Source organism: Babylonia areolata, chromosome 20, assembly GCF_041734735.1.
Source record: "Babylonia areolata isolate BAREFJ2019XMU chromosome 20, ASM4173473v1, whole genome shotgun sequence".
In the NCBI taxonomy this organism is placed as follows: Eukaryota; Metazoa; Mollusca; class Gastropoda; order Neogastropoda; family Buccinidae; genus Babylonia; species Babylonia areolata.
In genome coordinates this window covers 43,795,732-43,807,859 of record NC_134895.1, presented here as the reverse complement: position 1 = coordinate 43,807,859, position 12,128 = coordinate 43,795,732, and the positions used below count along the sequence as shown (strand labels likewise).

The following is a 12,128-nucleotide window of genomic DNA, read 5'->3' as shown; positions in this document are numbered from 1 at the left end:
ATCAGGGCAGTAGGTTAAAAGGTTAGAGGTCCCATAACCCTTCTTCAGCCATCGGGGCAGTAGGTTAAAAGGTTAGAGGTCCCATAACCTTTCTCCAGCCATCAGGGGCAATCATCATGTTGAAAAACTGATAGAGATGTTGGGTCAAAAAGTGAAAGGTCGCATAACATTTTACGGCCATCAGGGGCAATCATCGTGCTGAAAAACTGAAACAAGGTACTCATAGCCGCTGATGATGTACTTTGTGTTGAAAAACTGACACCTACGTTAGAGTAAAAAAAACAAACAAACAAACAAAAAAAACGGTTAGAGGTCCCATAACCTTTCTCCAGCCATCAGGGCAGTAGGTTAAAAGGTTAGAGGTCCCATAATCTTTCTCCAGCCATCAGGGCAGTAGGTTAAAAGGTTAGAGGTCCCATAACCTTTCTCCAGCCATCAGGGCAGTAGGTTAAAAGGTTAGAGGTCCCATAACCCTTCTTCAGCCATCAGGGCAGTAGGTTAAAAGGTTAGAGGTCCCATAACCCTTCTTCAGCCATCAGGGCAGTAGGTTAAAAGGTTAGAGGTCCCATAACCTTTCTCCAGCCATCAGGGCAGTAGGTTAAAAGGTTAGAGGTCCCATAACCCTTCTTCAGCCATCAGGGCAGTAGGTTAAAAGGTTAGAGGTCCCATAACCCTTCTTCAGCCATCAGGGCAGTAGGTTAAAAGGTTAGAGGTCCCATAACCTTTCTCCAGCCATCAGGGCAGTAGGTTAAAAGGTTAGAGGTCCCATAACCCTTCTTCAGCCATCAGGGAAGTAGGTTAAAAGGTTAGAGGTCCCATAACCCTTCTTCAGCCATCAGGGTAGTAGGTTAAAAGGTTAGAGGTCCCATAACCTTTCTCCAGCCATCAGGGCAGTAGGTTAAAAGGTTAGAGGTCCCATAACCCTTCTTCAGCCATCAGGGCAGTAGGTTAAAAGGTTAGAGGTCCCATAACCCTTCTTCAGCCATCAGGGCAGTAGGTTAAAAGGTTAGAGGTCCCATAACCTTTCTCCAGCCATCAGGGCAGTAGGTTAAAAGGTTAGAGGTCCCATAACCCTTCTTCAGCCATCAGGGCAGTAGGTTAAAAGGTTAGAGGTCCCATAACCCTTCTTCAGCCATCAGGGTAGTAGGTTAAAAGGTTAGAGGTCCCATAACCCTTCTTCAGCCATCAGGGCAGTAGGTTAAAAGGTTAGAGGTCCCATAACCTTTCTCCAGCCATCAGGGCAGTAGGTTAAAAGGTTAGAGGTCCCATAACCTTTCTCCAGCCATCAGGGGCAATCATCATGTTGAAGAACTGATAGAGATGTTGGGTCAAAAAGTGAAAGGTCCCATCACCTTTTACGGCAGTCAGGGCAGTGAATTCATATCCACTCTGTCTGAGGATTGGCGAAGGAAGGTGGGGCCCAATCTTCTCCTTGCGCCATTTCAAACTTCCCCGAACCGAAGTCAGGTACCCATTCACACCTGGGTGGAGTGAGGGAAATTGGAATAAAGTGTCTTTCCCCCTAGGACACAACACCAGGCTGAACCTTCACCTTCACCTTCACCTCTCCCGTAGTCTGGGTTCAGACCGTTGGGGCACCGCTGCTGACCTGGCCACCACCCCTCTCCACTCTTCACGGTTTTCTGATTTCCTCAGGGCGTCACCGAGCGTCAAGCCTGTCCAACCCCGGATGTTGTCTTCCCATCTCTTCCTCTGCCGTCCTCTCCTTCTGCCTCCTTGTACGGTGCCTTGCAGGAACGTTTTGGCAAGACCAGATGATCGGGAGATGTGTCCATACCACCTAAGTTTGCGTTTTTTCACTATGGACAGAAGGTCTTCGTAGGGTCCAATACTTTGCTTGATTCTGTTCTTCACTTCCGTGTTAGTGATGTGGTCTCTGTAGGAGATGCCAAGTAGTCTACGAAAGCATCTCATCTCGACAGCTTGGATTCTTCTCTCGATGTCCGCAGTCAGGGTCCAAGTCTCGCAGGCGTAGAGCAATATTGAAATAACCAGGGAACGCATCAGTCTGATTTTTGAGCTGAGAGCGATGTTTTTGTTGTTCCAGATGGTGTTCAGCTTGTTGAGTGCCATTGTTGTTTGGGCAATTCTCGAGAGTACTTCTGGTTTAGATCCTTCATCTGACACGATTGCTCCCAGATATTTGAAGCTGTGGACTGTTTTAAGCTTTTCGTCGTTGACTTTGATGTCAATGCTGATGCCGTTGGTGTTGTTAGTCATCAGTTTGGTTTTCTCCGCACTGATTTGCATTCCATACGATGTGGAGGCTTTGTCTAGATGTTTGACCAGGCTTGCCAGTTCTTCTTCTTTTCCAGCCAGTCCATCAATGTCGTCGGCAAAACGTAGGTTTGTGATTGTTCTGCCGCCTATGCTGACTGTTCAGGCTGAAAAGGGACCTCAAACCCTGATCAGTGAAACAGGTGTACATAAAATCTGCTCCCCATGTAAGTTTCGATAATGACAGCTCTAGTGACAGTTTATTCAGTTCACCAAGACATGACCAAATGCCTGATGTCTGTCTGTGGCCTTTCAATCCCTCCTCTCATGGAGACGTCAGTTTTTGCCACATCTGTATCGCCACACCACCGTCAACCCCTGTCTTGCTGAAACTTTGGTCAATATATACAGATAGATCAGTCTGTCCATCTGTCACTATCACACATGCACACACATTCTTACACAAACAGTGCACACACACACACACACACACACACACACACACACACGGTACACACACACACACACACACACACACACACACTGTACATTTCCATCTACGAAATAAGACACTGGCAGACAGATAGACAGAAAGAGACACAGACAACAACAAACTGACAAGATAGAGAGACCCAACAGAAAGAGACACAGCCAGAGACATCTAGTGAAGGGGGGATGAGGGTTGCATTACACTCCCATTTTGGTTGAATACACTCACCACGACAAACTTATTAATGCAAGCTAGACCCATCTGCTGGCCAACAGACCAAACCAACTGGCCTAGTTTGCATCAGATTGACACGTTAAAGTTAAAGGTTAAAGGTCCCATTGCCATTTAACACCATCGGGGCAGTGAATTCATAATCACTGTGTGACGTGCGCAATAGCCGAGTGGTTAAAGCGTTGGACTTTTTTAATCTGAGGACCCCGGGTTCGAATCTTGGGAAATTCATGCCCGGGAGGAGTGAGGTAAATCAGAGTATGCTGTCTCTCCCATGGACACAACAACACTGCTGAAACGGGGAAGGGGAAGGAGGGGGAGGGGGGTGGGGGGGGGGGCCACGAACCCTGAGTGATCATGATGGCACAGTATTTACCGGAGTGTTGGCCTTGAGGTTACGCATCCGCCTAGGAAGCGAGAGAATCTGTGCACACTGGTTCAAATCTGATAGTCGCTAGCATTTTCTCCCCCTCCACCAGACCTTGAGTGGTGGTCTGGACGCTAGTCATTCAGATGAGACGATAAACCAAGGTCCTGTGTGCAGCGTGCACTTGGCGCGTGTAAAAGAACCCACGGCAACAAAAGGGTTGTCCCTGGCAAAATTCTGTTGAAAAATCCGCTTTGATAGGAAAACAAAAAAAAATTGCAGGCAGAAAAATATATTTTCAAAATGGTGTAGCAATGCACTCTGCCTGGGGGAAAGCAGCCCGAATTTCATACACTGCAATACAATGCAATACAAAACACAATAGAATAAAATACAACAATGCAATTCGATACAATGCAACACAATACAATGCAACAATTCAACACAATACAATGCAATGAGATAAAATGCAATACAACACAAGACAATGCAATGCACAATGCAATACAATATATACAATACATGTACAACAAACAAAACAATACAACAATACAGTACAATATAACAATACAGTGCAATACAGTACAATACAATAAACACAACACAGCACAACACAATGCAAAACAACACAATACAACACAGCACAGCACAACGCAATACAACACGACACAACACAGCACACACGACACACCCGAAAAGGGGCAACACCTTATAGCGCTGCCAGAGGTTGACTGGGGGCCCGCGGACGATGTTGGCGTGGATGACCAAGGCGTTGTAGATGTTGACGAAGAAGGCCAGCTTGTCCTCGCGCCCACACTCCTGCAGGTTGACCCTCTGCAGCTCTCGTGCCAGCTGCACGTAGCGCCGGAACTCGTCGCTGTTGGCGATTCCTTTGTAGTCCACCCTCTAATGTTGTTGTTGGTGGTAGGGGGAGGAGGAGGTGGGCGTGTGGTGGGGGGCGGAGGAGAAAGAAAGGGAGTTAACTGAAATTAAGTTTTGTGTATTATGATGTGTGTGGGTGTGTGTTGTGTGTGTTGAGGTGGTTTTGTGTTTTTTTGTGTTTTGTTTTGGTTGGTTGGTTGGTTGGTCGGTTTATTTGTTTGTTTGTTTGTTTGTTTGTTTGCTTGTTTGTTTGTTTATTTATCTATCTATTTATTCATTTTCACCTATGTACATTATCGTTATTTTAACTGATATTGTTATTATTATTATCATTCTTTTTTAGTTTTCTTTCCTTTTATTTATCGTTTTAAAATTCTTTTTTCTTTCAATTATCATTCATCATTTGTCTTTTTTTCTAATTCATCAATTGATATTTATTATAACTATCACTTTTATTATTATTATCATTTCTATTATCATTACTATTATCATCATTACTATTATGATTATCAACTGTTTATTTTTTAATTATCTATTTATCTTATTTCATTTTTTTTGCGTTTTCCCTGAAGGCCTGACTATGCGAGTTCAGTTGGGTTATGCTGCTGCTCAAGAGTAAAAATCCTGGTCTGAATACAGGATTTGAACCTGTGGACCCTCGCTTCCTGGTCAGGCCCATTACCACTGGGCCACCGCTCCACCAATGTCATGCAAGGTGGCAGAATGGTTAAGACACTTACCTGTTAATACAATGTCCGTGAGGGTCTGGATTCGAACCCCGCTCTCAACGTTTCTCCAAACTTTTGATTGGAAAATCAAACTGAGCATCTAGTCATTCGGACGAAACGATAAACTGAGGTCCCGTGTGCAGCATGTGCTTGGCGCACTGTAAAAGAACCCATGGCAACACAAGTGTTGTCCTTTGGCAATCCACTCTGATAAGTACACAAGTACATATGCAAACACTCAGGGCCTGACAAGCGCGTTGGGTAATGCAGCTATCAGGCATCTGCCTAGCAGATGTGGTGTAGCATAATATGGGATTGTCTGAACAGAGTGACGCCCCCTTGAGAAACAAACTCAAACTGTAATGCACCAACATCTAAATGCTAGAAAGAGGTTTGCACGCGAGTTTGAACAAAATATAGTACCACAGGCACTTAAAGCGGATGAATGGAGTCTCCCGTCAGACCGACGGACGAGTAGGCAGGCAGGCTTATCTGTCAGTGTGTGTCCTCATATGGGAGAAGAGGCCAATTCTACAGCACTTCCCACAGGTGTTGCAAGGGAAAATGTCTCCAGAAGTTGAGCCCTGCTTCCTTTGCTCACGCTTCTCCTTAATGGCCAGTATTCTCTTGTCCGACATTAGCCTGGTTGCCTGAATAGCACAGGTGACCTTTTTTTTTTTTTTTTTTTCTATAGTAAAGAGTCGTGCAGTCCCTTCCCCACTCTCTTGCCTACCGACGCTCACGGTCCAGCCAAGGATAAGAGCTCCCCCTGCCCTTTGGTCATCCTCTTCCGCTTTCACAGCCATTGGGAAAGGTTCCTCCTCCACCTGGTCTGTCATTGGGTGACTTCACATGCAGCAGGTAGTGCTGGGTTACATGGTACCAGTAGCAAGGGCCATGCCCCTGACCTGATGGATGAATCTTATGTACTTACAGCTGCTGCCTGGATTCAGTCAAAATAACATTCTTTGCCCCCCCCCACCACCCTCCCGATCTAAATAACATGATCTACCTGCAGTCATGAAGTGATTTGCCACATTATCAGCAAACAAAATTTAACTTAAAAACAAAAACAAAACAAACAACAAGCACTGCCACCAAATGTTAAGAGTTTTCGCCATTGCAGAAGGTGACAAAAATGTGCACAGAGGTTCCTGGCTTTTTTTTGAATAAATATATGAGTGAAATGACTTTTTCTGGTGCTTTTTTGGGGCGGTGGTGGTGGAGGTGTGTGTGTGGGGGGTGGGGTGGGGATTCAAAGTCAAGTCAGTAGCTGACATGTATGTTATCAAGAGTTTGATCAGATTCTATTGAGATATAATGAAAACGACATATTTCGCTTTCAGATCTAAACAACTGCATCATAATACATCAATGCAATGCTATAGTGATCTATCATGTGGCTTCATTCACTTCTGCACATGTTTGTGGGGAACGAAATGATCTCTGCCAGCAGTCTGAAAACAAAAATGTCATGCCGTGTTTCACCAACAAAGTCAGTGGTCTGTTTTAGAGGTGGGATTTTATGATGAAAATGACTGTTATAATAAAACTACACAGAATCAAGATGTTTTCTTTCATCCTTGTATGATTGTGCTGTGAGATTTTTTCCCGATAATGATTAAGGGAAATGAAGTTTTTATTATTATGAATGTTTCTTCTATTTCAACATATGTGTGTACATTTGTGTGTGTGTGTGTGTGTGTGTGTGTGTGTGTGTGTGTGAGTGTGTGTGTGTGTGCATGCAGGCAGGCATATGTGTGTGTATGCCTGTGTGTATTATGTTTGCATAAGTGTGTACAGATTTACCTCCAAATTAAGGGCACAGAATCTCATGTCACAATAAGAATGTTCGACACAAAAAATAATCATTTTTGTCTCTGCACTTAGTGTGTGAGTGTGTGCGTGTGCGTGAGTGAGTGCGCACGAGTGCGTGCATGTGTGTGTACATGCATGCGTGTACATATATGTGTGCGTGTGTGTGTGTGCATATCAGAAAAATCTACACACCTTTCCATCCGGCGACAAGAAAGCGCTGTACAGTTTCAGGATTAGTTTGCGCAGATCTTCTCCAACTTGTGTGGCTGAAATTTTTATTAACAAAAGCAGGTCAGCTTCACATCAGCACAACCACTGTCAACAGCTAGGTCAATAATCATAGTCAACACAGTACAGCTTTTGTGGCAAATAGAAGGCAGGTTCTGTAATCAATACAATGCAGATTCTGTGGCCAACAGAATGTAAGTTATGTATTCGGTACAATAAAGGTTCTGTGGCCAATAGAACGTAGGTTTTATAGTCAATGCAATATAGGTTCTGTGGTCAATACATGTCCTGTAGTTAATACAACTGAGGTTCTGAAGTCGGTACAATACAGGTTCGGTGGCCAATAGAACGTAGGTTTTATAGTCAATGCAATATAGGTTCTGTGGTCAATACATGTCCTGTAGTTAATACAACTGAGGTTCTGAAGTCGGTACAATACAGGTTCGGTGGTCAATATAGTTTCTGTTGTCAATACAACAGAACGATGGTGGGTTCTGTACTTAAAGCATTACAGGTTATGTAGTCAATACAATACAGGTTCTGTTGTCAATACAATACAGGTTCTGTTGTCAATACAATAAAAGGTTGTGTAGTCAATACATGTTCTGTAGTCAATACGTTACCAGTTCTGTAGTCAATACAATAAAAAGGTTATGTAGTCAATACATGTTCTGTAGTCAATACAGTACCAGTTCTGTAGTCGATACAATACAGGTTACGCAGTCAATACAATACCTGTTATGCACTCAATATAAAACAGGTTATGTAGTCGATACACTGTAGGCTCCAAAGTCAATACATAATACATACTGGTTCTCTGGTCAATACAATACAGGTTAAGTAGCTGACACATTATAGATTCTATTGTCATCCATTCTTCCATGAGGTGATGATGGATGTTTGATCAAAGGTGCAAAAAAAAAAAAAAGAATGCATGTACACACACATGCATGTATGAAAGCATGTACACATACACACACGCGCGCGCACACATACACACACATACACATAGACACATACATGCAGGAATGCCTGTGCATACACACACACCCATACCCACACACAACACACACACACATGCATACATGAATACATGTACACACACACACTCACACCCACACACACACACACACACATGCATGAATGCATGTCCACACACACACACACCCCTCCCCACACGAACACACACACCCAGCACAAACACAAACACACACACAGACATCCACACACACACACACACACACACACACACACAACACAAACACAAACGCCAAACCAAAGTATAACAATGGAGAACAAAAAAATAACAACAACAAAAAAACCACCACCAAAACCGAAGAGTGGTCTACCTTTGCCCGGTTCACACTGACTGATGGTGTCCCCGTTGAGGGCACCTGTCTCAGTGTCTTCCAGCAGTCGGTAGTACACCTCCGCATCCTGAAACTCCTCATCGGCCTTCACGTGGTGCCCAAAGTGACTGTCAATCAGGTTCTGACCCATCTCCACCGCCGTCTCCCGATCTGAATCAAGTAAAGAAATAGATTTTCAAGATTTGATCAACTTTTTTCTGACTGCTGTCTCCTGATCTGATTCAAGTAAAGAAACAGATTTCAAGATTTGATCAACTTTTTTCTGACTGCTGTCTCCCGATCTGAATAAAGTAAAGAAACAGATTTCAAGACCTGATTAGTTAACTTTTCTCCACTGCTGTTTCCCAGTGTGAATCAAACAGAGAAACAGATTTCAAGATCTGATCAACTTTCCTCCATCTGGCTCGAGATTAAAGATGTTAATTTATGCGCTTATTCATTTTCTTTTTATAAACTGATTTTTTTTTAAAATTCTGTTATTGAAGGTGTGTTTTCTTGAATTACCCTGGCAGCCTAAAATACAGCTCAATAAGTCTCTGAATCTTCTTTGCCCAAACAGCTTGTTTAAATTTCAAGCCAGATCAAGCAGTAGCAACACTTCTTCATTCATTTATCTATTAAGATGTCTTGCTATAGCGCATATTCTTAAAGCTCTACACGCATATGTCACCAGCTGGTGTGTATCAAATTTCTCTCACTGGGTTCATATGCAGTATGCCATGCCATGGATGGCTAATCAATAAGAAAGGTAAAAAATAAAAAAATCAATAAATAAACAAATAAGCAAAAAGATTATACACATAAAAGTCCACACACAGTTGAGGGGGGGTGGGAGGCCAGTTGTGTGTTTGTTTGGTTTTTTTGGTTTTGTTTTCTTAAAAAAACACAAACAAAAAAACCCACAAATGTTTGTGATTGTTTTCCACCTTGTACTTGTGTGAAGTGAATAAAAAACAAGTTTAAAAAAAAAAAAAAAAAAAAAAAGTCCACACACAGAGGTTGGCACAGGTGGGGGAGACTTACAGTCTATAAACACTGAAGAACAAGAAGATGAAGCAGCAGCTTACATGACTGACTAGAAGATTTGACCATCTGTGAAACGAAAGTTATTGACGGAGTTTATTTTGTGATTATTTCATTCTTTTTTTTTTTAAATTCTTCTTTGCCCAGATGACTAGATGTTAAAAAAAAAAAAAAAAAAAAAAAAAGGATATGATAAATGCTTGTTCCATGAATACCCTCTTGAACTAAAATTTGTTTTGTTTCACACATACTGCAGGAAAGAATTAAAAGACTAATGACAAGCAATCCAAAAAACATCTCATCAGTTCTGCGTTCCATCTTACTGACTGCATGGTGTGCTACTTGAACTTCTGCAGGCTGTGTGTGTGTGTGTGTGTGTGTGTGTGTGTGTGTGTGTGTGTGTGTGTGTGTGTGCGTGTGTGGTGTGTGGTTGTGTGTGTGTGTGTGTGTGTGTGTGTGTGTGTGTGTATTTGCTTGTGTGTTAGTGTGTGTGCACATGCTTGTTTGTGTATGGTAGTATACTATATATCTATGCATGTCTAACTTATATTGTAACTGTCATGAGTTCACTCCCTGTGGAAGACATGAGCATCCATCTGCATGGTTATCATTATGAACATTGTTATTATCATTTTTGCATTATTTGAGCGCTTCTGTGTCATGAATATCTTTTTTTTTTAAGTATCAGTCCACACACACACACACATGCAACACCACACCACACACACCTCACCTCAAACACACACAAACCAACACACGCACACACATATATCACACCACACACACCACACCATTCCCCCCACCCCACCACCCCCTCCCACACACACACACATACACTCATACTTGCACACACACCCCCTCTAACACATACACCACAAACACACCACACCACCCACCCACTAACACCCCCCTACTTCCCCTACCACACACCCCACACCAGACCCCACACACACGCATTCCCTCCCCTCACCTCCCCCCCAACCCCCCCCGTCCCCAGCGCATCTCCCCCCCCCCTACCCTCCCCAGCCCACCCTCCTCACAGTCACAGCCACCACCAAGGAGGTGGCAACCCTCACCCACCCACCCAGCCCCTTAGTGTGGACCACCCACTCGACAAACTCCTTGCCGTAAAAGGTCTTTCTTGTAGGCCCTGAAGCCCCTGCAGTGATCCCCCCCCCCCAAACCTCCCATCCCCCTTGCCCACACCCACTCCTTTGCCTCATCCCCCCACCCAACCGACCAGCATCTCCCCCTCCCCTTCCCTCCCCAACCCCTCACAGCCAACAGCCACCCAGGAGCTGAACCAAGCCTCACCCACTCACCCAGTCCCTTGGTGCGGACCACCCAGTCGACAAAGTCCTTGCCGCAGAAGGTCTTCTTGTAGGTCTTGAGGCCCTGGCGGTGATCCTTCACCAGCCCGCTCTTCTTCAGCTCCTCCACCAGCTGACTGTACTCGTCTGGCTCGCACACAAACTCCGAGGAGGTATCTGGGGCATGGGGAAAAGATTCTTCATCATTTACTCCCCTACATCATATAGCCTCATTATTCTTTCATGTCGAGTCAAATGAATTTACTCTCCTAGTCTCATTATCCTAGAAGTAACGCATCCACTTAGAACAGTCGCCAGTATTCTATCCCCCTCCACTTGACCTTGAGTGGTGGTCTGGACGTGGATGAGACAATAAACTGAGGTACTGTGTGCAGCATGCACTTAGCGCACGTAAAAGAACCCACGGCAGCAAAAGGGTTGTCCCTGGTAACTTTCTGTAGACAAATCCACTTCGATAGGAAAACAAATATTAAAAAAAAAACCAACTGCTGGTAGGAAAAAAAGAAAAAAGAAAAAAAAGGGTGGCGCTCTTAGTGTAGCGATGCGCTCTCCCTGGGGAGAGCAGTCTGAATTTCACACAGAAAAATCTGTTGTGACAAAAAAAGTATTACAATACAAATTACAATACAATACAATATTCTTTCATGTCGAGACAAATAACCATCAAGGCAACCATGTGTGTTTGCTTTGTATTGTCCATAATATATTCTGTTTAGCTTTATCAGGATTAAAAGACTATGCCAGTCTCAATTAAACAGCTAATTTCAGGATTAAAAGCTATGCCAGTCTCAAGTAAAAAAGCTAATTTGTGTTTGCACATGTCCTCTGTAATTGCTGCCGTGTTGTGTGTGCACATGTCAAATAATCGGCATAAGGACAAGCCATGAGCTACCTTCTTTGAGAAAGTGTTTGGGTTTGTTCCAATGTACCTTTTATTTACCTGTGTGCTAGCTGAGTTGTGTGCCTTGTGTACTGAGAGAGTTACCATTCTTTATTGCTTGTTAATCATTTACTCTCCTAGCCTCGTTATTCTTTCAGGTCAAGGGGGAAGATCAGTTTCGGGTTCCTCAAGGAAGTGTCACTGCATTCGGACTAATCCATATATACATACATATATATATATATATACATATATATATATATATATATATGTCACACCACATCTGCTTGGCAGATGCCTGACAGTAGCATAACCCAACATGTTTAGTCAGGCCTGAGTGCATGCATACACATATAATGATATATGTATATATATATATATATATATATGTGTACCTATCTTCATGGATTTTTTGGACAGAGTTTTGCCGGAGGACAACACTTTTGTGGCTATGGGTTCTTTTTCAGTGTGCCAAGAGCGTGCTGCACACAACAGTACCTCGGTTCATAGTCTCATCTGAACGACAAGATGCTCAGTTTGAT

At 43.5% G+C, this 12,128-nt stretch overlaps 1 protein-coding gene across 2 annotated transcripts in view; it reads right to left on the bottom strand.

The window, feature by feature from the left end:
* Positions 1–12,128, bottom strand: part of LOC143294531 (uncharacterized) — a 23,795-nt gene that overhangs the window by 7,805 nt on the left and 3,862 nt on the right. For both annotated transcript variants that reach the window (XR_013056910.1, XM_076605896.1), the window contains exons 3-6: positions 10,698–10,862; positions 8,332–8,502; positions 6,947–7,020; positions 4,035–4,232 (exon numbers count right to left, since the gene is read on the bottom strand). Coding sequence is in view for 1 of the 2 variants with exons in the window: in XM_076605896.1 (XP_076462011.1) it covers positions 4,035–4,232; positions 6,947–7,020; positions 8,332–8,502; positions 10,698–10,862 (608 nt within the window). In the remaining variant the exon portion in view is untranslated. The remainder of the gene's footprint in view (positions 1–4,034; positions 4,233–6,946; positions 7,021–8,331; positions 8,503–10,697; positions 10,863–12,128) is intronic.